Genomic DNA, 25,616 nt, shown 5'->3' with positions numbered 1-25,616 from the left:
GCTACCTGAAAAGATATTTTTGTATCCTTCATTTAAGCCTTTTCAGGCTTGCACTGAAAGAGTCTGAAGAAATTTCCCATCTACTGTAACTAGTGATGTAAAGACCATGTGACAACCTCTGTTTACAGACGCAAGCCATGCCATCAACCAAGCAGTTCAACAGTCATCTCTATCAACACTACATTCTTTTCCTCCACAAAAAAAAAGACAGCTGTCACAGCATCCCCCAAGCCTTTAATACCTCTGATACCTAAAGCAGACAAACCCATTCCAAAAAAATTGTTTTTAATACATTTCAAAGTCATTCATGTATTTAGAAGTTTTGCAAGTACCCTACTTGTGAACACAACAGAAAAGATCCGATCCAAGTAAGTTTTAAGCATATTTTATTGACTTCAAGCAATTGCCACTTCCCAGCATTCTCCACGCAGTGTTACAATCTGACACATACTGTAGAAGATTGCTTTATCTCCAGTAGTCTCACAAACTGGTCTGCCTTCTTTATACGGGTCATTATACATATAAAGGTTCTTCAGAGGTTTAATGCCACTTACCCTATGTATGGAGATAAAGTATTATTAAAAATATTTTACAGAATATTATATTCTATCTATCAAAGGCTCTTAAACAGACTTTAACTTCTTATTTAAAGCAGTATATACCATGGTAATAAAAAGACAATCTAACTGCATATTTAATTTGTTGCAGCACAAAAGAAAAGACAGGGCATTTCATCTCCTGAGGAATCTGAGTTAAATACAAAGAACTAGTATTTTGTTTTGCTCTAGATGTGTGGTAAACTAAACATTAAAATACGTGAAGTCCTTGTCGCCATGAGGGAAAAGTAAACAGAAGTTAGCACAGTAGATTTAACCAGACTTTCAGTAGGTAGGACCCCAGGTAAAGATACAAATTGTATCTTCACATATAGGAGGAAAAGATAAATTATCCTCCCTTCTTAGATCAGCTGAAAAATAGTTCAACAAGAAAACCTTGTTGCCTAACTGTTCTGTTTGTACGAAGCTGCAGCCACTGGAATTCAGTTGACTGCTGTGACCGTCAGCAGCTTCTCTGCTGTCCTTAAAGATCAGAGGCTACAAGGACAGGTGTTGCCTAAAACTGAAGAGGTTCCTTAACCTTGTCAAGAAGTTTTTGATTCTGAAGGCTTTTGAAGTTAGAATTAAGGTTTTCTGCTGTTGTCAACATAAATGCCTGAAACTGATACTGGATGCAGGACTGAAATCCACAGGTTTTGAATAATGCCTGTCAGCTAATCTCTGCATCAACAATACAGTTTGACAGAATTAATGAACCTGCTGAAGCTAAAGAAAAAAGCACATCACCTGCTCAACTATTTGCTAGCTAAAAACAAATGGCAGACTTTCCTAAATGACAGGTTTTGTAGCGATCATTCTATCATTTTAAGAAATTTGCATTAAACAGTCATGCTTATTTACCTACATTTAATCACAATTACAAATCTCTTCAACCAGCCAGAAACGAAACAAGCACAGTAGGCATACAGTAAGTATGCTTCAGGAATTATCAATACTGCAGCAGTGTTAATCAATTCTAATTGGAATGCTGGAAACCAAAAGATTAGGACAGAACTATATGAAGAGTATTTTTCATATCTTTTATAGGACAGAAACCTTTGTTCATGTCTTCTGGTAGTCATCATCTTCTTTTGAGCTGCACCTACAACACAAAGAACAAGTGAACGAGCAACTTTATGCTTCTCTAGAGTAGCTTAAAACAGTTCTGTAGGCATTAAGGTGCATCTTTTCTACTGCTTTTTGTATCACCAACTCATTTGTTTTATATTCCTAATTTAAGAATAAATTACAAAGCAACAGAAAGAATAAGCTGTTACTACCTGTGTAAAACTGCCCTCAGAAGTGCTGCCTACATTGTGGAAGTGCAAGTTACTTTCTGCATTTAACTAGCAAGCAACTAGTACTTCATTAAGTGTGAAAGCTGAATTTATTTCTGGTATGTACGAGATACCTTAATATGTGGAAATAAAGTCTGATTACTTTTTATAAAGAATTTTACAATAAAAAATTGAAAAGAGACAGGTTGAAGGTTCCAAATAGGCATATAAAACCACCCATCTCCTGCCTGCTTTTGTAGGTAGTTCATTACATCTCCTTGGTGGGGTGTTCCCCACCAGCAGAATGACTGCTTTGCCTCATTTTCCATTCCTGAGTGCACTAAGAGTGCATGATTGTTGTCACTATATACCTAGATGGATTAAAAAAACCCTTTCTTAATTCAAAGAATTATTATAAAATATGTGAAACCAGTGGGTTTATCACACCTTTTCAGAATATATTAATAAAAACGTAAAGAGGAACCTCTTAATTTTGTAAAAGAGAACATTAAAACAGCAATAAGGACCTGAAAAGTTTGATTCTGTTTTCCTCCTGTTGTATAACCAAATCAAATGTTTCAAGCTGTTTTTAACTTGTTGCTAAATGTTTATCTACACATGCTGTCAGAAATAACCTTGTTAGGAAGGTGAAGTTGGTGTCTCAGCAAATCAGACCCCATGGAGTAGGCGTTGAGTGGCCTGTGACTCGCTTTCCTTTTTCTCTTTCAGCACCATCAAAAGGAAAAGTGAGAAAAACAGCACAAACATTAGTTAAAGCCTGAATTTAATCCCACGTCCTACAGGAATAATTTCATTACAATGAAAGCAGACAGACAGTATCTGTAGGGTTTTTTTTGCTTTCTTTTTGTTTAAGCAGTGATAATTATATATCTAATTAATATAGCCTATAGTTCTTCCAAAGATCATAATTTTTAATAGTCCCTTTAATTAAATGATTAATAGAAAATGCAGGGGTGGTTCTTACAAATTACCTGATTTACCATCACTGAAGACAGATTCTTTTAAAAATGGCTACAAATGCCTTGTTCACAAAAGACTTTATTATCTAATGATGCATACTGAAAACATACAGAAATCTGCATGGTCCACTTTACATGCAGCAGAACAATCTTCACTTTACAATAAGTAAGTGTCAACTGTTTTATGCAAGAGACAACACTTTAAAGTCACATTTCTTAAAGAAAAGCTTCATTTACAAAAGAAATAAAAGGTAAAGAAGCAATTACCGCTTTTAAAAAGCAGCTGCTTTGTTCAAGAGTGGAAGGTTTATGCCTGTATTGAAAGACAACATGATCACAAATAATGAAAACAATGAACAAATGAAACACTTTTAGCATAAAGCAGTACACTTTCAAAATGACATACAAATAGTTAAAAAGTTTCATTATGTTGTCTATCTATCCTTTAGATATAAGGTCTTTTGAATGAGATCCCAACGTATGCAATTACTAAATGAAAACTCTTTTGTAAGTATTGGCTCTGTCATAGTGAACTGTATTTAACAAAATGTATACAAAGTCTATAGCAAGTTGATTAAAAAAATTAAAGTAATAAGAAACAGTACACTGAAGGCGCTCTATCCATCAAGTGCGCACTCTCAAAATTTTAAATGTGATGAACAGAACGGAAGTTGTAACTATGCCACAGTTGCAATGCCAGAAAATAAAACAAGATCATTTATCAAACATGCAGGGAATTCTGCCACAATGCTATTGTCTCTCATTTGTCAGTTGTTCCAGTAAAATAACAGCTTAAACACCGGTGATGTTGATGGGTTAGCTTACCTTCAGTGTACTGAAAGTTGTACACAACCTGCTTTAAAAGAGGAGACCATCCCTGCGGGCAGGCTCAAGAAGGAACAGACCCCCTTCGGCACTGACTACACCAAGGGCATGCTGCTGTGGCCTGCACACACACACCTAGGAAAATGTGAATATAAACAGCATTTATGCTGGCCATTTTTTAAAGACAAAAATGAAGCCAAGTCTGCTAAAAACAAATCAACCACCCAGTATTACTGCTTTTTTTTTTTTTAAGCAGATGCTTTTTTCTTTTTTATAATATATACGAACTGCAACCATATACATTAGCATTGTACTTCTGTGCAGTCTTGGCAATTAAAACAGTTCTACAGTGAAAATTTTCACATAAGACACAAAAACAGAATTACTCTAACATTTCTAAAAGAAATATCAGCCTTGATGTTAATTCAAATGCATCTTTTCTTCCTCAACTTTGCAGGGGAAATATTTATGTTTATATACATTAATAACTGTTGTGAAATTTCTTCAGTCTTTGTATCTTAATTACTCAAACCCTTTGAACTTCTTCATCTGGTTTAAATTTTTTCCTGGATGAAGGCGTGCTGCAGAGCCTGGTTGATGCTAATCCGTTTAGCTGGATCTAACATTAGAATCTGGTCCAACAAGTCCTTTAGCTGGTGTACTTTTTTACGCTGGTCTTCAGGGAGTCGCTGGCACCCAATCAAGTCTGCTAACAGGTCCTTGGTTGGATTAATGGTGCTCATTACAGTAACTTTCTCCTACAAACACAAAAGTGGCAACCTTGTAGAAAAGATGTAACACACAAAACCCCCATACCTTGTATACAACTTAACCCTGCAAAAACAGTTGCTGCTTATCTTATCTCTCATCCGCAACACCCTTCATCATCATCACATGGCATCATAAGTATTCATGGCTGGCAAAGGAAAAGTGGAAATAAAGCCACTGGGGTAGGCCAGACTGCATCTTTTGCCAGCAGCAGGTACATACAAGAACCTAATATCCTTGTTGACAGAGAATGTAAAAATTCCACTTGGGAAGGAAGTGTCCCTATCTGACCACTAATTCTGCAGTTCTTAATAAATACAGCATGTTAAAATTGTAGGAGGCCACTGCTACTTTCTGTGCAACACAGTTGCATTACACTGAAGTTTGACACCCTTCTCTGAAATGAAGGCAGAGTTTCTCTGAAATGAAGGCAGAGTTTCTTTTATTTAGTTATTAAAGCTTAGGTTATGCGGAGACAGCCTTTTTACCTACAAAAATTAAACTCTGATTTCACAGAATCACACGATAATTGAGGTTGGAAGGGACCTCTGGAGGTCACCTGGTCCAACCCTCCTGCTCAAGCAGGGCCATCTATAGCAGGTTGCCCAGGACCACATCCAGACAGCTTTTGAAGGTCTCCAAGGAAACTCCACAACCTCTTGGGGCAACCTATGACAGCGCTCTGTCACCTGCACAGTAAATAAGTGCTTCCTGACATTCAGAGAGAACCTTTGGTGTTCCAGTTTGCGCTCACTGCCTCCTGTCCTGGAACTGGAGACCACTGAAAAGAGCCTGGCTCCATCTTCATTGTACCCTCTCTTCAGGTATTTATATGCATTGATAAGATTCTGTGCCACACCCCTGAGCCTCCTCTTCTCCAGGCTCAATTCCAGTTCTCGTGACCTTTCCTCATGGGAGAGTTGCTCCAGTCCTTCGATCATCTTTGTGTCCCTATGCTAGACATTTTCCAGCATGTCCAGGTCTCTCTTGTACTGGGGGTCCCAGGACTGGACACAGTACTTCAGGCATAGCCTCACCAACGCTGAGAAGAGCTAAAGGATCACTCACCTCTCTTGACCTACTGGTGATACTTTGCCTAATGCAGCCACGAATACTGTTAGCCTTCTTACTGGCAGGGGCACATAACTGACACGTTCAGCTTAGCATCCAGCAGGACTCCTAGTCCTTTTCTACAGACCTGCTTTCCAACTGGGTGGCCTCCAGCATGTACTGGTGCCTGGGGTTGTTCCTCCCCAGGTGTAGGACTTCGCTGAGCCTCACGAGGTTCTTGCCAGCCCATCTCTCCAGCCTGTTGAGGTCCCTCTGGATGGCTGTGTGGCCCTTTGGGGTATCAGCCACTCCCTGTGGTTTGTTTTGTGCCATCTGTGAATTTGCTGACGGTATGCTCTACCTCGTTATCCAGACCATTAATGAAGAAGCTGAACAGGACTGGACCCAGTATTGACAAACTGGGGGTATTCTGCTGCTTCTTGACCTCCAAATATTTCTCTTAAAACATGTTACCGAATCATAGGAAACTTCTTATTCTACCAGTTTAGAAACTTCTATTCTACCAGTTTATAATTATGTAACTTGTACACACTGCTGCAAAAGGACATTCTGATAGTTTACAAAATATTACTTTTAGTTATCAAGGTACGTTTGAAATACTGTAATAGTGGACACATTAAGGACTTACCCTTTCCGTCACTTTATCTACTTCTATATACATAAAGTTGAGATTTTGATCAAAGTGCTGATCTTTGAACACACCTTTTCGAATCATCTGGAAAATTAGGGAAAAGCAAGAGCTTTAGGTAAGATATCTATGTTGTATCAATTCCACAATTAGCATCAACACCTACCAACTGATTGCAACATGAATAATTTAGTATTTCTGAAATATATAGCAAAAGGACAGTGAGAAATAACTAGACCGAATAAAAAAACAGTTCAAGCCAGTTGCAAAAGGAGAGCATCTTCCATTGACTTACGTATCTTTTTCAGGTCAGTGCTTAGAAGTTTTCTGCTTTCACTTTATACTTAGTCTATGAAAAAGAAGCTGTATACTTTCACTTCTTAAGATTCTAAATCAATATAAATTATACAGTCAGAGGATGTCTGATATTTACTTGCTGTTAAGAGAAGATGTATATGATAAGAAGCAGAATTCAGGCAGGAAGTAGAAATTATGTTCTGCTGTTCATAACAGCGGTTTCAGATATTAATTAGAAGTCATATACTTATTTTTCATACCTTGTTTGGCATCTTTCCTTTGAGATCCATGGCTAGTTTCAACATATGGTTATTGGTTTTGCCAGGAAAGAGTATTTTTCCTGTATAAAGTTCATATAATGTGCAGCCTACAGACCACATATCTATACCATAGTCATAGATCTTTCCTATAACTGAAACAGAGCAATACAAGTTAATTCCATAAAAGCAGCTTTAAGGACATAAGAGCAGACAGATAATAAAATCTGATTTGGAAACTATATTGGTGCTCCTCCTCTTAGGAATAAGAACCTTAATTATCATAAATGAAGGATGCAAGCCTTTTCACTAAGCATCCCAATTTTAGAAAGACAGGCTTTTACCTTACACCCAAACTAATCACTACACCTTAAGTCAGTCAAAAACCAGTAAGTCAGAACAATACCTCTGAATTAAAACAAAACTATAACAAATCAGAATGACTTCTCCCTGCCCTCACTGAGCTGACCACCAACACATATGAAGAGTCACACATGCTTTCAAGTCTGAATTTTTTTGACTGCCATCATATTTCCAGAGTGATATTTTGCTCAGACCAAGCAGAAAGTAAACTCAAGTCAAATTCTCATTTGCTACTACTGGTATATACTACTGCTGCTTAAAATAAGCGTAGCCAATCCAAAATAATACTTACTGATTTCGGGAGCTCGGTAAAATCTACTAACTAGATATGGTGTGATATCATTATCTGCAACATGCGAAGCTGATCCAAAATCACAAAGCTTTAATATTGTTTTAGACTCATTCACCTAAAAAGTTAAATATAAATACACATTAGCACTAGTTGTAGACAAAATTGGCAACAGCACTGTGAAAGTAACAATACGTTTAAGTCAGAGATAAGAAAAATATTCAGCCTTTAAGTTGCAATTTCTTCCCATATTTCAATCTTCTCTGTATTCTAAGGAACCAAACCTTCTTAAACCGAAAGTGACAGTTAACATCTTCAGATCCTAAGAAACATGAAAAAGGTCAGTTTCACATACTTTTTCTCTTACCACGTTACTTTTTTTCAATGTTACTTCACATTTCTATTTCTGCATCAATAGTGTGTATTTACACATTACTTAGCAGCTTCCATCTGTAAAATGATCAAAAACTAAACAGAAAATATTCCCAAAGCTTTTTTTTTTTTGTCTGCTTGTTTTAAAACTTCTGCACAGAACACACTAATAGTGACATCTGCTGAGAAAGTCAGAAATAAACTCTCATAGCTTTGGACAATCATGGCATGACACTCACTGAACAGCATGCGAAGGATTACGAAGGATTACTGAGTGAATATCATTTACATTAGCATCTGTTTCAGAAATAATGCAAAAAACAATAAAATCCCACATACAGTTATCACAGTACTTTCTAAATAGTTAATAAGTACGGTACACCATTTGCCACAGTGCCCTGACAACTCTTCCAAGGTATTATGGCACCAGTTTCGCTTTGCTTCATATGAACTGATACAAAAGTTATTTGAAAAGGTAATCCCTCAAGCATCCTCTAAATATTACTTATGTCCCTAGAGAATTAAAGTTAGCATCTTCTGAACAGGCAGGCAATATCCTACTCAAGATCAGTCCAGGATGCAAAGGCATGTCAATCTCTAAGGAGATAAGTGAGCCACTTCTGCAGTGTGATTTGAGACCAAACATGCCACGTGAAGCGCAACCAAAAGCTATTTAAAAACCTGAATGTGCTTAATTGCATCACCCTATCCCTAATGAATGTAACATGCACATTAAATGTGTTACAAGAGAAACGTTCTAAAATTTGTAGTCATTAGTGAGCAAATCACTTGTATATATATATATATATATATATATATACACACACACACACATTTTTTCCCAGGTAACTCCATATTGGAGTTTAAATAATAAGAAATATACTATTTGTTTAGGTCACCTAAGACTGGAATTACTGCATTCAGTTCATAAACTGGATAGTTACTTAAGGTAAACCAACAGTTTTATTATCTACATGAAAGCAAGTCTTCTGGGTGTCAAAAGTTTAGTTTTGATGCAGCAGTGTACACAATGGAAGCCCCTTTTTCCCTGTCAGATTCCTAATTAAGCTATAAAAAAGTAGTAATAGAACTTCCCAATATAATTGCAATTAAATGAAAAAATAGTACACTTTGGAACTTTTAAGAGACAGAGAGAACACCATATAAATTGAACATGTAGTAGTAGGAAACATCATTTTTATATGTAAAATTGTCAAGGCCAGCATGTTATTCAGGTAAGTACTACTGTTTTCAGTAATAATGGATAGACTTCCTATTTTTAAAACAAATCCAGTCATATTCCTTCCTGCCTGATCACCACATTCAAGTATCTACTTGGTCAAGTCAGCCACTATATTAGTATTTAAATTAGTATTTAAATCTGTTAAACATTATTTCACAGCTGGTGAACTGTATAAAAAAAGTTTTCTGGAAACAACTCAGTGGTGGCCTCCTGACACCTTAATGACATACAGTCATCCCATTCTCTACAAAGTATGCAAAAATATCATTGCTGGACTTGGATTTCATTCTAGATAATCCAATTGTAACAGTTTAGACTTCCACCTCTGGTATCCAGAGTACCATTCATAAAACAGAGTGTTGTTCACATATCTCATGCTCAACCAGTAAATTTTACTGCAGAGATGGAAAGAAGTAACCATTTTAAATAAAATAAAAGTCTGTGTTTGTCTCATGGGTGACCAGCAAGAAAACTGAAGTCAACACACTTGATTCTTCTGATGTAGCTATTACACTGCTAACAGCAATGTTTAATAGGAAAAAAAGAAAAGGACATGAATGACTTTTCCCAATCATCTCATTCATGCGAACAGAAGAATCTACTTCCAAGTTTAACCAAATTATTTCCATTTTGCAGAAAGTAAGAACACTTAACTACTGATAAAAGAAGTCCCAAGATTTTTCTTAAGAAAGGATACTGTCTTTGGAAGATCTACTTTTTAGAAAGATACAAGGGGATGCAGGTTAGTTAGAGAGAGATTGTATGAAAGATGTTCTTTAGATGCTGCATTATAATTCTCACTAACTTATTTATACCATGATAGCATTTCATTTCACAACATGACATTTTATTTCAAAAACATTTTCTTAACCTTTTCAGGTGAAGTAAATTTTTACTTAACCCAAATGAACAGGATGGTATTCATTTCACATCTTGATTTTACACCCTAGACTGTCCGTGCAAAATAGGTTTCGATTACTTATTACTTACCAAAATATTATCTGGTTTAATATCTGCATGTAGGATATTGCATCTTTTAAGAAGTTTTAAAGCCAGGAACAACTGTTGGCTGTAGGAACGCACAGCTTTAATATGGAGACCAACATCTTTCCCATACTTTTTCAACACCTCTCGTAAATTCATGCTATTGTAAGAAAGAGAAAGAACAGTAAAGAACATAGCAAGGGAAAATATACTTCCCTTCAAAATCTAAGATGAACATAAGGAAACTAGTTAACTTTAGACATTTTTGGGGAAAAGTTGCATTCAACTTCAGATATATACCTCACTATTTTCTACAGCAATAAACAAAGATGCTGATCAATCAGATCTACCCTACACTGTATAATTTCTACTGTGTAATTACTAGACTGGACTGACATCACTTCAGAATACATTTTTAATCCAGATTAATTTGAGAGGATTTCTTTGCACATGAACAGCATTTTCTTAACAACTGTCCTGCCCCTGTACTGAGTTTTTTGAGAAATGAATGAAAAAGAAAATATGCAAAAGATAGAAGTTGAGGAGGCAGTGTTTTTTGATGACGAACAGCAGATAAAAAGACCACACGATTCCTGGACAAAACCATCACTGGATAGAAACACTGTACAAGTGTGCTACAAAGAAACAGCGCAGCACAAGAAAGTAATTTGTCACATGACTTATTAATGAAAACAAGTAGACATTTCATAAAACTTGTATTGCTTCAGCAAACGACTTATCTTCACCTCAAGTATCTGTGGCAAGAATTAAAGTATGACATACAGAGAAAAACAGCGGATACAAACAACATCTAAGTAGGAATGGAAACTAAGGTAACTACTGCATCTATATCTATGAAAAAAGAGGGTCTACAATCAACCTGTCAAAGAAGCCTAATTACTTGAAGAAAAAGTGAGTGTGCAAACCACTAATTTTCTTTCTTGGGTTGTTGTATACGCATTCTTCATAGAACATACATATACTCAACCTCTCCAGTAATGCATTTTCAACCCAAATTTGTAAAGAATTATGAAAGCTAAGAAAAAATTTTAACTAAAAAACAGTTAAGAGGAGCATTTGTGAGATGAACCATCTTTAATAATGCATTATTTTGTTTCAAATATTGACCAGGCATAAAGTTCACAATGACACTATGTAAACCTGAACTAGTTCAACAGACTGTATATGTGTGCCTCCGGATTAAGTTCCTAGCGTTCTTGAATGTTGGCAATAGAACAAGGTGTCAAAATTAAAACAATAGCCAAGTTAAAGATTGCTTAGTACTACCTCACTTTTTACAGAGAACCCCATCCATTTGTCACCTTACCTCAGTGGCTCAAATACCAGACAGAGATGTTGTTTGTGGTAGAAATGCCTGAACAATCTTAGACAATGAAACTTGTCATCAGGATCTGCATCATTGAGCTTCTTCAAAAATTCCAGTTCTTTTAGGCCAGTTTTTTGCCTGAAAACAAAGAAGCAGAATTAGAAAACAAAATGAGATTCTAGTACCTTGCTTAATTTAGAGATTTACTTGCATTGTTTTAATTGTCAGAAAACGAGAAGTGTCTCATGATTACATAATGTAGCACTGCTTAAAAACAACAGCTGGTTTACTGTCATTGTCTACCCATTTAATTCTTTGATCACCTGTGACTTTTTATAACCTACTTATCCTTTCTTCCGCCCTCCTGGTTGCATCCTGTAATATGACACTATTTCAAACAAAAACTATTTAACCACATACACTATTTAAAAAGTTTTAAACTAAACTGACTACGCTCAAGTACATACCCAAACCGAATTACCTTAACATACCAAACAAACAGCTTATTACCTTTTTTCTTAAATGTTTCTAGATACTATTCATATAGCTCAAAATAGCCCAGTTACACAGACAGCAAGACAACTTTTAAAACTTCCAACGTAAAATGCATAATAAGTGGAAAAGATTTCCATTTAAGTTGCCCATAATGGACGAAGACATAACACACAACCGCAGCAATACTGTAGCAGATGCTGAAAATGACTATTAGAGACAAGTCCTCATATAACATAATGTAGTTTAATACATCACCCTACTTAATGTTCACTCATTCTAAAAGACCTCCAGTAATTTTTGTCCTACAGGCAGCATCCCACCACTGTCTTATCTTATATGCATGCACACATACAAAGAATATGCAAAGATAATTAATTTAGAGGTCTTTTTGTAAGTTAGAAATGACTGATTAGTATCCAACCCACAGTTTGCCAAATGGATTTGGTCCATCAAAGCAACATTTTACAGTCTACAACTCCCATCTCAGAAATCTTAGGGCTGGGCAGACCACGTAAACGACTGTAAGCTTGTTTCTTGCCACTGTACCCTGCAGCTTTACAAATGAGAAAGTGCCTGATGAAAATGCAAGTACCCTGCTCCTGTGATAGCTGTAAAGTGCAGATAAACAGTCCTCAAGGCTTCCAATTACATGGCTCATATTAGCAGAATAGGCTGGAATCACAGCTGTAATCTCTTACTTCACTTGAAACAAAGGAAGATTCAAATCACATCGGGAAAAACTTCCAGCAGTCTCACGTGCTTTATTACAGTATTATTAAACAAAAACATTACTTACATAAGTTCATTGTTCCTGATGATTTTAACCGCTACTTCTTGGTTTGCTCTTGCCATATCCCTGGCTCGTACTACATTACTGAAGACTCCCTGACCAGTGTAACCATAGACATTGTAACGTTTATCTAGAACTTCACCTATATTAACACCTGAAGGATAAAATCAAGTAATTTAAAGTAAGAGTTACGAGTGACATGCATCATAAAACATTTTATGAAAAATAAATGATTCTGTATAATTCAGAAAGAGGAAAAAATGGTACAATTTTAAATTTCCTAACATACGATGTTTTATATCACCTAGCTTTGTGGAAACTACAGAGAACAAACTGTGCTTCAAAGCCTGGAATATTTTCATTCCTGAGATTAAAGCCTGTGTTTAATCCATTACACTAATATTTTGGCCTTCACACTGCGCTTTAATATTGACTAGTGAAGTGAAATATGCTCACTTAATTATCTCCATTTTGAGTTGCAGATGACAACTACCACAACTGTTATCTGTATTCTACTGGATGCTGGTTCACTTCGTTTCAGATCCTGGCAAGCACCCCTTCCTTTACGAGGGTGATCTCATTGCTGTCATGGCTGTGACTATGGACAGGTTTTAGTTTTACTCTGAATGATATTTTTTATTTTTTTTAGAATTTATGAGTAATTTGATGCTACACAAGTGTGCAAGACCAGAAAACTACTGTGGGCATGCCACACTCAGTGAAGGCAGAGGAGAACATCTACGTTAGAATGCTTTAGTACTTCTACATGACGATCTTTTCCATTTAGCATCCTTCTTTTAGCTATAGTTGGAAATCAACAAGACTTACGATAATAGCCTTCGGCATCAGTCCAGTTATCCCTGAGATTTGGGTTTTCTTTGAAGTCTTTTCCAAACCCAGCTGCCCTTAGACGAGCACTCTGAAACAAAAAGAACGAAATTAACAGCTCTGATTGCATGCTCCAGCTATATGTTTTGCCTTAATGTTTACTAATACAAACCAGGGCCATGTGATTAGGCACTTTTCTTCCTACTGAAACAATGCTCTTCCCCTCACTACAAACACACTTACCTTGTAGGAGAGAAACTACTGAACACAAAAGGTTATTTAAATACAAGCATTTGAAGACTGTTGCAAGGGAAGGGGGTGGGGACAAACAAAAGAACTATTATTAAAGATGAGAAATGGGCCAAGTTTCAACTATTACCTACAAAGATTCTACACAAGTCAAATTAGAACACACATTTTGGATCATCTGAATAAGACACTGCATACGGTATGTTTGTAGTTAAGTTTAGCAATTTGAGGGGTAACTGTAATAGTTTAAGCCTTTAATTTCTGTTCATTCAGTGACACTTCACGAAAACCATACTATTATACTTACGATCATACAATTATTACAATTGCTGTTGACATCTTTTAACAGATTTGGCAATATTCACAAATCCAAATCTATGGGTAGTACAAAGCATCTTCAATTGCACAACAGGTTTGTTTTTTTGTTTTTTTTTAAGAAGGGGAACTGGTTACTTACAACCTATTTAAATCCCTACTTGCAATTTTGAAGTTTTTAAAAAAAACAAAACCTCCATTGTTCTTTAAGTATTTATCTTTTTCCAGGTTAAAGCGTTTTGATTTTTTTTTGTGTGTGTATTATAGTGATACCAAGGCAGCCTTTTGTCACCAGTACTTCTGTCAAAACTAATAGATTATGTCTGCCATAAAACAAGTTTAACTGGAGAATTTGAGTTAAGAAAAGAGTTGTTACCTGTACTTATTTCAAGTTGTTGCATATCAGCAACAACTAGTATCAAAACTATTCACTGGACCGGCAAGATTTGCATGCCACTTCAGCACATTTACAGAAAAGTTGCTGGAATAGTGCAAAACGTAAAAACAGGAAATGCAACTCTTCATCCAAGAACAAGCCACCACATTACCCCAACACAGCATCATTAGCAAATCAAAATACACTACACAGACGCTTTCTAATTAACCATACACAAATCTCTGCAGAAAGTACGCTTCCCTGAAGAAGAAACAGTGCAGCATGCTAACATGAACATAAAAGAATAATGTATAAACAAGTTTGTTACGGTGTGCAATCATGGGTCCCATTTAAACAGCAGATATCCCTAACTGTTTCCTCTGGCAAAAATCCTCTTAATTTCAGCAGTTTTTTTTTTCCCACTGAAATATTAACTAACAACCACTTTGTCTGCCTCAGCTGATCAAAAGAACACATTATCCACTCGGTTACACGTGCTTGTACATATCAGCATTCCCACAAACCTCAAGCGACAGCAACCCTTCAACAAAAATCAAGGAGAAAAAAAATGATACATTTCACCTCTAAGAATTACCTACATCAAAGTATGCAGCAAACATATCATCTGATTCTGTGAACATATCAGGAGCTAGCAGTTTCTTCTGAGCTGAACCTTAAAAGGAAATTTAGATTACTCAACATGAAAAAGATGACAAACTTATAACTGTTACCAGTATATTGTAACAATATCAAGTCAAAAATTGTAATCTCAAAATCAATATGGTGGCAAACAGGTGGCTTTACTAACATTTCTAACAAATACCATTTTATATCCTAGAAATACAAAACTCAGATTGGTTAAGTTCTTCAAAGCACTCAAAAAAATTTACACCTCCTTGAAAAACTAAGTGTGACAGCTTTCAAGCAACTCACATAACAGAAAGAAAGAATAAATACTGTACATGATCCCTACAGATAAGGGCTGTGTGTATATGTATTAAAAAACCAAACATGTTTTTAATATACAAGTTCAAGGGTTTCTGCTAATCACAAAGTATTTTACTAAAAAACAGAGTTGAAAAGCCCAGAAACCCTTTCTTTGGTTAGTGCTTTCTTCAACCACGTCAAAAAGGATCTCGTGTAGCTTACAGTTAAAGACAAAGTTAATTATGTTTGAAAGAGAAACATGAGAGAATCTTAATGTGGGCAAGATTATCCCTTTCTCACCTTTTAATCATCTTTAAAGTCCCAAAGACATTTTACTTGGTTGACAAAATAAAAACAAAGAAATACAAATTAAGCACACATTAGTGAATGCACATAACCTTCAAACTATTTTGTAACACAAATTATGATAGCATTCCTTCATGACCATAGTGAATTAGACATACTCCATTTAGGGTATTAAGCAATGGAGAAAAATAAACTGTTTACCTCAGTATTCTCCAGTTCTCAATGCTTACAGACTTTCATTTAAAATACCTGGACTGAAATCTGAAAGCATCAAAGAATCACCTGTCATGCTGACACCATTGTTTGCAGGTGGAGACCCTTCCAGCAACTGCCTTAAGTTTTCTTTTTAGTTTCAGTTGCTTACATTTTCACTGGGCTACAATGAGTTACTAACTAGTTCCTTAGCGACTTACTATCATGCCTCTATAGGAGGGCAGGATATAAATCAAAAATAGCTCTGACAAAAACCAGATGATCCACTGTTTCTTTCAGTTGTTATAGCCACCCCTGATCCAGAATCCTACCAATATAAAAAAATCCTGGACATCATGGGTGTATTTGAACAGTTTAAAAAAAAAATCTCTCCCCTATCTTAAAAATGTCTGTGTAGTTAACAGCTGTATTTCCGCATACTTTAGTGGACAAAATTAGAAAACATTATATACCCTCTCACAAAAAAAGAAACAAGATATTATTGACTGTACGCGTAGAAAAGACTCAGTTTCAACTTGTGCTATGCTTAACAGAGGGAAGGTGCTTAGTATGGTTCCGTCTACCTCCACTGCACAAGAATGATCTGAAAACATACTGCTCCAGGGAACACCAGGACAAACTACAGAGCAGTTTGTCCTGATACCAGTCCCAGAGAAATGCAGCTTTACTACTGCAAAGCACCATCCACTAGAACACAGCCTATTTAGATCCCAAAGATATATCTAGTACATGATATGAAATACAAGCTAACTGTCCAACTATCTCCTAAAGGGTTTTGCAGGTTAAACAGCATGATGCTGCAATTACCAGAGTAGTTAAACTAGCCCAAGTATATTTGCTTGGCAACTAGAGACACACCTTTGACTGCTTGGAAGATTTACTGTAATTCAAAGGACAAAAAAAAGGCAGTTTTTCAAACACTACAGGGTGCATTGCAGACGGTCTATGAAGGTATACAAAGAAACTAAGCGATGTCTCTTTTGCAGTGTTCTGCTTAAGAGCTGAGCTTTCACACATTGTATTGTGGAGCGGTATTTCAGATTCTTACCGTTGTTCTGTTCAACTGTCATGAGGTTGTGCTTGGCTTTTACTGATGCCTCGAACGTGTCCACGTTTTCCCGTTCATACTCTTTAACATCAGCAGCTACCCTCTCTAGGATGTCATCTGGCGAATTTGAGCGACTACGCGTACTACTTTGAGGACTGCTTGGTTCAGATGGCACAGATATATTACTGTCTTCTGTCTGGCCCTTGTATTTCTAAACAAACAGAATTATTAATCTCAGCATCGCAGTTTATCACAATTATTTTTTATGCTCACTCTGAATGGTTTGTGCTGAAGTTAAGTTTTCATAATCACCTACATCTCTAATGGCAACAGATTTGTAGAACTGGATACAGTTTGTGAAAACTTACTCTGCTACAACACTACCACTGAAGCCAAAAAAAAAAAAATCAGGCTAAAAAGGCTGTGTCTTTTCAGGCAATTTTTCTATTTCCATAAAAGTTGATTTTAGTGAAAATCAACTATTTCCTTGGGCCTGACAAAATGTCAATACTTCCAGATTTATTCTGAAACCATTCTGGCACACAGAGTGAAATAGAGTCCTTAAGAAAAAAAATCAGTTCTAAAGAATTTTTACAATGAGCATTGCATAAAACTCAAAATATGACTATTATAACCTAGACCTTATTTTAAGCGGCACTAATTATGATCACTATTTTTACAAATAAATATGCTAAAGCATTTTGCCTACTGCGTTCTAACCATGTGCCAAATCCCACCCTTAAAAAAAAGACACCCAACTTGTGGTTTAGAATTACAACCCCTTGGCCTGGCCTCAGCTCTCTTTCAGGGGACTCAGCCACGTAATACCTGTCACTACTGCCACCTTCTTACAAGGAGCAAGACCTTCATGGGAATAAACTCACATGTATAACTATATACATTATCTACTTTCACGAAGGGGGAACCCACGTGATAATATAACCATGTACCTGAACAATTGCTTGCCGCTGTAACCTTCTTTGTCTTATCTCTGCTTCTTCATCTTCTTCTTCCAAATCAAAATCTTCAAGACTATAAAAATGTAATTACTTTTTATATAACATTATAAACATAAGATTACATACTGAATTTTATCAAATGCAGTTCTTTGGTGCAGAAAACACACAACAGAATATTAAACAAAAGCTGTTCAGCTAAGTCAGAAAGCAAAGGTGTAAATACACACACTGGGATTTAATACATCTCCTTACTGAGAAAAGGTGGCTTTTGTTATCTCACTGGGACTCAGCATTTCATTTGTAACTGCAAATCTGATTGTTATGAATGCTTGTTTTTATTCAATTGGATTAATTAGATATTCAGCAAGTATAAGAACAATTCGCTAGTGGCAATCCTTTCAGCTGTTACAGTTACACACAGACCAAATGATTTTCACAAGATATTAATCAAGTTGAATTTAGCAACCAAACCATACATCATTCCCTCTGGCCTGCCCGCTAGACAACAGATCTTGATACTCTAGGTCATCCCAACAGTCATTTGACAAGATTATAAGTACTAAAACATGTGATTAAGGTTTTAGGTGACAAGCCAAAAACTACAGCATGAAGTACAAACATCAGTTCATTCTCCATGTAAGTGGATCTGTAATTTTTAGATAAGAAGCTTAAGTTAAAACTTACTTTTCATCCGATGAAGATTCCTGTTCAGCTTTCATACCCTCAGAAAGACTACCTTTAAATTTGTCTTCTTTAACTTTGCTTCTGCTCCTACGTCTATGGCCACCACGTGACCTGGACCTCCTTCGAAGGCGAGATCTACTTCTTCGGCCTCTATCCCTAGTAACAGTAAGAGGGTTATTTTTTTGGTTTTGTTTTCTTGTTTTTTTAAAAGAAAAAGAGGAAAATCGATTCAAGAAACAAAGATACACAGCAACTCCCAGTAATAAATCAATTTGTGGAGCACAAAATTAATTCAACTATGCTAGCACATAAATGTGGACTGAAAATGCATAATTTTTTTTTTTTTTTTTTTTTTTTTTACACAGGAGATGCTTAGTGTTTTTTAATTCATATTTTAAGAAACAAAACAGAACTGTGGTATCTTTACCTCCTCCGAGGAGACCTACTCCGCCTTCTTGGTGATCGGCTACGTCTAAGAGGTGACCGAGACCTCCTTCTAATGGGTGAGCGAGACCTCCTTCTGGATGGAGACCATCTACTGGGTGGGCTGATATCTTTTGATCTTTCACGTCTGGACAAAATATCATCTCTGGTCCGCGTTCTTAAAATAAAGAGAAAGAACAGTAGTAAAAGTGGGAGCAAGCTGAAAAACAACAAACCTGCAATTCCTTCTAAAAGCTCACTTTAAGTATCTCACTGCAGGTGAGGGTCTACCACGTGGGTTTCTGAGGGCAGGAATGGATAAAAGTGTACTGCAGAGCTGGCTGCCCTCCTTGTATGCTTCTTCCCACCCTGGGAAATACGTGCCCATGTGTAGGTCTAGCTTAGGACAATTCTGGAAACAGAGCTCAATTACTATGATAAAGCTGAGAATGGTTTGAAAGCAAAGCTAGTATTTGGGTCTTACTTAAATAGTGGCCTGTTTTCATGTTTATCAGAAGCCGTATTTAAGCAATAAAGAAAACCCAAAAACTAATTATTGAAATCTTCTCAAAAACTTTACAATACAGTTTAAATTTAGCACAAAGCTACTCCGTAGCAATGACTTCCATTTCTTCCTCAGTTTGGGCACTAGAACTGGACAGTTTCAGCATTTCACACATTCTAGTACAGCAGCTGAAAACTACAAATCTCACTTAACCCTTCTCAAATGTAGAGAAGTATGATACCACGTACTGTTCAAAATTTGTTCATTCTTATCTACATAGATGCACAATTATTTAAGAAAAACAATCCTTGATGAGCCAATGATATTAAAAAGCTTAATTGTATTCCTTGACAGCAAGACTTCAACCCAAAATTGTGAAGAATGAATGCTAAAAAAGTATTGCAAACTATTCTGACAAGGTTGCAACATAAACTCTTAGAAATATTTCTATACCATTGTTCAAATATTCAAATAAACTGTTGCTATTCTATTCCTTTTAATTTCCTTTTAAATTGAATCAGGACAAGTTATTTCTGTTGCTGCATGCCATCAATGAACAAAGTCTCTCAGGTCTGAAAGATTAATTCCACCCATTCTGTAATGATTTTTTTTATTTCTTTGCAACTATTATATCAGGTTTGAGTACCCTAGCTATGTATAACGGACACATATACAGAACTGATGCATAAGAGTGAATGGTAAGACACAAAAAGTTAAGCACATACAGAAGTTCTGCCAGTTTCTGCAAGACTCCAATGATGGAGCAGGCTGATCTCTTCAACCTAAATTAGATGGGATATGTTCTTGTGAACAGTATTACCAAAAAAAAAAAAGAAAAGAAGATAAACTGACAGTTCTAGGCTTCCTAATTAACGAAGTGGTTGTACTGCCACAATATCTGTAAGAAAAACAGATTCAGTCAAAGAACTAAGTATCTCACATGACTAGAACACTGGAAACAAACAGAAAAAATAGAATTACTGGGAATCTGTGGTTAAAACTGTTTGTCAAAGCTCCTGAATTTCTCTGGCAGCCTGGGTAGTTACAGGTAGTTAATACTCCAACATAGGAGCATTGGCTCAAGATGTCCCACAAAAACGTCTCCTGATGATTTCCAAACACTTCCAGCAGAGGATATTTCTCAGTAGTCCCCTACTCACCACAGTGTTGTCAAAGTTACTTTTCTATGAACTTGACAGCACAATTCTAGACATATGCATCACTTGAAGTAGTGTTTAGACAACTAATTCAAACTGGCTACAATGCCAGCTGTAATTAAAAATGAAAACTGAAAGATGTAAAATGCTAAGACAGACGAATACCACGTCAAAGAAGCTTAACTGCATGCCCATTCACCAAGAAGCAGTCAGATAAACCGGTAGCATTTACAATACTTGTTTAATCTGGTTACCACCACTGGGGTCATTCTCCAAAGCACCTGCACTATTGCTTATCAAAAGCATAGTCAAAGCAAGCTGGTAACCGTGCCTGTGGAAGATACCCATACTTGAAACTAGAGTAACTTTCAGTGATGCAGGCAGGACGACTCTCACACTTACGTGATGCTTATTTACTGAGTTATATCTGAGTGGTTCCAAGGTGCGAATTCATACTTCTTAATTCTCAGAATGTGTGAAGCTAAAATCCATGTTAAAAAGTTTAAAGTTATTTAAAAATTACTCATCATCCAAAAGCAATGTTGAACTCTTTTGCCTGCTGAATTGTTTTTGCATTTAACGAGTTATCTTTCAGAAGAGTATACATTTTTATTGTTCTCTGGAAACTTACCATCCAGGCCTTGTCAGCTTCAGAGAAGGGGATGCTAGAAATTATTACCTGATGGTTTACATCAGATCTCAAGGTAATTTCTTTTCAGAGGCTAAACCGCCTTTTAAAACAAATGTTAAAAGTACACTAAAAAGATTTCAGCCTGTCCTCCCTCAGTTAGGTGTATGCAGAATATGGCAATGATACACGAGCTCAGTCTCACCATTAATGCAGATCAATACAAAGAAATGCTACCATACCTATAGCAAATGAGCGACAAAACATTTAAGAAAAAACAACTAAGAAGGACATCTTGATATTCAAGATTTGTTTACATCGTGCTGACAGTATGACTATTTTGCGGGTGGTGGTGGTGTTAATTACCCACAGTTAGCCAACACTGACATTTAAGTGCAGTGGAAAAAGAGAGAGATCTCTCTTCTCAGGAATTCCTGAAAACAGACCTATTAACTAAGAACCAAAATAGAAGTTCAAATCTGAATCAAACAGAGTGACAAAAGGCCAAACCTGAGCTATAAAACTTGTTCACAGTACTGGTGTGACCAGCAAGTAACTCAGTATTTTAACAACCAACACTGAGTCTGCATGTCTGGCAGCTGGGGGGGGAATATTTTTGAAACCTGAACACATACAAAGGAAACTTGTAACGCAACATACAATCGGATTCCCCTTTTAATAGCTATTTCCAAAATAAAAGAAAAACACCAAACTAGAAGACAGTTCACCCCATAAGGCATTTTTGCAACGGTTCATGACATCTTCAAGTTACCTGGGAGAAGACAGACGCCTCCTTTCTGATTCTCTTCTTTTCCTTTCTACTGATCGACTCCTCAGTCTTCTACCTGGAGACCGGGTTCGAGAGGGGGATTTACTCTGTTTAGATCTACGATCATTAAAGAGAGGGGATCTGCTTCTTCTCGACTTTTCACGTGGCTTGGGAGATAAGCTTCTTCCTTTTGGGCTTCGGCCAGGTCTTCTAGGGGACCTGTTTTCTTTCCCTGAAGAAGCATCTTTAGAAGGAGATTTAATTGGCTTTTTTTCTTTGTCAGTCTCTGATCGCCTAGATTTTCTATCTTTGGACCGTGATCGTCTATCTTTGGATTTGCTTCTGAGTTCTGTTGGAGATTTGGATTTTCTGCCACGATCTCGACTTTTACTTTCATTTACAACCGGAGACTTTCTGCGATCTCTTGATTTACTTTTATCATCAGCCTTATTTCTGTCTTCTGGGGGAGATTTAGACTTCCTATTTTTCTCCTGAGATCGCCTTTTAAGCATCGGAGATCTTGATTTCCTTGTCTGATCTTGAGACTTGCTTCTTTTGTAAGGGCTTTTGGATTTTCTCCTTTCTTTTGACTTGCTTCTAGTTGTCTTCTCTTTGATTCCGTCAACTCCCACCTTGCTTTTCTTTTTGTCAGACCTGTGCCTAGTCCTTTCTTTTGATTCACTCTTATTTCCTTTCTTGGAACTAGCTTTATTTTCCACGGGTTCTAATTTCCCCTTGGTGCTTGATTTAGTTGTGGGCCTAGTCCCATTCCGCACTTTTTCATTAATTTCCCCCTCTTCTTCAGATCCTGACTCGTAACCTTGTAATATTAATCCCATACCAGACTGGACTTTTCCTTCCATTAATTCATTTTCAAGTTCAGCTTTCAATAATGCTCTTTGTTTCTCCAAGTCTTCCAGAGGAGCCAGAAAATCAATTTTAGTTCTTTTAGCTGCTCCATCTTCTTTGTCAGAGGTATCGGCTACCTCTTTCCGTTTATGTTTCTTATGTTTGTGTCTGTGTTTATGTTTTTTGTCCTTATCTTCTTCTGAAGAATGTTTATGTTTCTTGTGTTTACTTCGATGTTTGTGTTTCTTTTTTTTGTGTCGGTTGTGCTTGTTCTGAGGTTGGTCTGCCTCTGATACTTCCCCATTTTCTTCATTTGTACTTTTCTCAGACACATTAGCATCCTCAGCCCTGCAAAAATAAATACAGATCAGTACTAGCAATTCACTGCAGTCCTTCAACTCATGTTACTTTGCTAGTCTCTTTTATGATAGAAGTAGTATTTATCTGCTTTTGAAAGAATTAAAAATGTACAGCCATTGTAACAAAGTTATAATAGCAGATTCATCAAGAACAGACAGCTGACTGCAAAAAAAAACACAGAAGGAAGATACAGCAAACGCACTAACAAAACAAGACACAAGTGAAATCAATGTTTACAGTTTTACGTTCAACAGTGACGATATCTGCTAACAGCGTACAACAGCGCTGCATATTTATGCATACTGTCAATCCATCATCTTTCTTACTTGCTGCGCTACTCACATGCCTATCTCAAGCTATGCCTTTTAAAAGTACTTTCAAATGGCAGGCCACAGTTTTGCTTCCAAGATCAAAACTTATGCCAAGGGATGATTCTGACCACCTAAGTAAACCATTGTGCAAAACTTCATGCAGAGCAGACTGATTCTCTTGTTACTCCTTTCTGTACGTGTATACACCTGCTGGAAAATAAATAACTGTTTTTATAATCTATTTATATTTGCAAAGCAGGGAACACTATCAAGGACAGGACAAATTAAGGAAGGTTAATTTCAGAAAAGCCTTCCAATCGTATATAGAATACTATCAGCTTCCTGAGAAAAAAAAGCAGTTATCTTTAGACCTGCAGGATGGCACTGGGCAAAGAAATAGAAAATAAGTATACAGCAGGTTATTAAAATAAGAATGGTAGTGTCTAAAAAAACCTCAGTTCAATTAGCTAGTCAAAGCAATATGCAATTTAATTAGTACAACGCCTTCAAAAGTTACATTATTCAGCCCTGACATATTAGGCATTCACTTGTGTTATCTTCCTTAGAAGCCAAAACTGGATTATCAATAGACTTGTGCAGTGTTTATCAAATACCTTCAGAACATCAATTACGTTATCAGCTATGCTAAGATGGATATTTCCCTTTTGAAATCTGTTGCCAAATTACAGCACAGGTGCCAGCTAAATTAACCTTTCCACAAACTCGCCTCACCTGCACTAGTTTTGGAATTTACCAACACTTCAGTCATTTAAATACAGATCTTTCCCAAGCCTTGCTCATGGAAAAGAAGTTCTCTGACCACGACGGTCTGGAGCACTGGTGGGATGTGCACAGAAAAGTAGAGATATCCTCTGAACTCCGCTAGGTTCATACCGTGGTCTTATGCCCAGCAATCCAATAGCATAAATGTATCAGAAATATTCTAAGACATCTAAAGGATGGCACCTCACTATAAATTTGATAAGTGTTTTCCCAATTAGGAATAGGATCGTCAAATAGCACAGTTCAGGATTCTCTCCTACCTGAGTTGGTGCAAATTAAAGTACTGAAAAAAAAAATCAAACCAAAACAAATTTTGGTGATATTCACTGAAATAATTTGCTATCCATTAGCCCTTTATTGTTCTGAAATGTTTTTCTTCACTTTCCAAGGGGACAGACTGTGAGTTAAAAAATACTGAAGTTTCTATTAGAAACTGAAGTATGAACACTGCATGTTTTCTCTTTTACATCTCTACCACTACTACTGCTTACTCAAGCAAAGCATCTGCAAAAGAAGGGTATCCCTCTTAACTGACCCCTCCTGTCACTTGACACCATGGTGACAATAAGATATCCGAAAGAAAGAGGACAAACCGTGTGATGAGTTCGTTCAGTGTTACATTAGGCACAAGAGATACCAAAAAAGAAAAAAGGGTTAGGTTTAAAACTTTCTCAGTTTGGATTTGCAATCCACAGCAAATAGCATCAGTGCAATGAGTTAGCAAAAGGGCAGAGAAATGTGACAAGGGGAGTATTAAGGTGACCGTGCATCTTTTAGGATTTCTTTCAGCTGGCTACAGGAAGCTGAGAGAGTACCCTGTTAACACACTGATGTCCTTCCAATACATTATAAAATATTATGGAACAGCAACAAAAAAATGATCTATTCAAGCTGTTCCAGATAAGATGACACCAAAAGCTAGAAGGATTTTTTTTTAAATCAAATGTATCGCCATGTTATGTAAGAACTTCACCTCACTTTCTGCAAAAGCAAGCTGGTAGCAGAGGCTCCAGGTAGGGTACACCCCCACAGCAGCACCTCAGGCCACCGGATTACTAATATGACTGCTGGTTTTCTTTGCTTTTGTACCTCAAATACACCATTATTATTAAATTCCGTCAGCACAAAATATTTCAGTTAGTTCATGCGTAGGAATCCATTTACTTCAAACAGTGCCATGAGAACACGCACAAACTTTCACTTCATTTAAACACTTCAGAGCTGTAATTACATGGCTGAGAAACCTTTTAGGAAGATTTCACAAAGCGATGAGGCAGAGAGGTATCTGCACGTTTCGGGGCCAGAGGCTTCAAAAAGAGAGGAGTCGGGACTTATTCCTGTTACAGCCCCGCGTTCCCTGGTGG

At 36.7% G+C, this 25,616-nt stretch overlaps 1 protein-coding gene and 1 long non-coding RNA gene across 3 annotated transcripts in view; one reads left to right on the top strand and one right to left on the bottom strand.

Moving 5' to 3' along the window:
- Positions 1–18,961, top strand: part of LOC121065326 — a 30,029-nt gene extending 11,068 nt beyond the window's left edge. Inside the window, exons 4-5 of the long non-coding RNA XR_005816992.1 lie at positions 9,603–9,708; positions 18,833–18,961. This is a non-coding gene — a long non-coding RNA (uncharacterized LOC121065326). The remainder of the gene's footprint in view (positions 1–9,602; positions 9,709–18,832) is intronic.
- The window catches only part of PRPF4B (pre-mRNA processing factor 4B), a 26,248-nt gene continuing 1,004 nt past the window's right edge, over positions 373–25,616 (bottom strand). Inside the window, exons 2-19 of one of the 2 annotated variants that reach the window (XM_040548082.1) lie at positions 21,953–23,146; positions 18,895–19,068; positions 18,468–18,623; positions 17,775–17,856; positions 16,825–17,035; positions 14,930–15,003; positions 13,391–13,481; positions 12,569–12,716; positions 11,278–11,415; positions 9,957–10,110; positions 7,355–7,469; positions 6,703–6,854; positions 6,146–6,232; positions 3,679–4,436; positions 3,121–3,166; positions 2,509–2,595; positions 1,653–1,698; positions 373–555 (exon numbers count right to left, since the gene is read on the bottom strand). In XM_040548082.1, the coding sequence (XP_040404016.1) occupies positions 4,233–4,436; positions 6,146–6,232; positions 6,703–6,854; positions 7,355–7,469; positions 9,957–10,110; positions 11,278–11,415; positions 12,569–12,716; positions 13,391–13,481; positions 14,930–15,003; positions 16,825–17,035; positions 17,775–17,856; positions 18,468–18,623; positions 18,895–19,068; positions 21,953–23,146 (2,980 nt within the window). In that variant the 3' untranslated portion in view covers positions 373–555; positions 1,653–1,698; positions 2,509–2,595; positions 3,121–3,166; positions 3,679–4,232. Of the gene's footprint in view, positions 556–1,652; positions 1,699–2,508; positions 4,437–6,145; positions 6,233–6,702; positions 6,855–7,354; positions 7,470–9,956; positions 10,111–11,277; positions 11,416–12,568; positions 12,717–13,390; positions 13,482–14,929; positions 15,004–16,824; positions 17,036–17,774; positions 17,857–18,467; positions 18,624–18,894; positions 19,069–21,952; positions 23,147–25,616 lie in introns of both variants that reach the window. The other variant, XM_040548083.1, reaches the window with a different exon arrangement.

The sequence above is a fragment of the Cygnus olor genome, chromosome 2 (assembly GCF_009769625.2).
Source record: "Cygnus olor isolate bCygOlo1 chromosome 2, bCygOlo1.pri.v2, whole genome shotgun sequence".
Lineage (NCBI taxonomy): Eukaryota > Metazoa > Chordata > Aves > Anseriformes > Anatidae > Cygnus > Cygnus olor.
The sequence above is the reverse complement of the archived record's forward strand: the minus strand, read 5'-3'. Positions and strand labels throughout refer to the sequence as shown.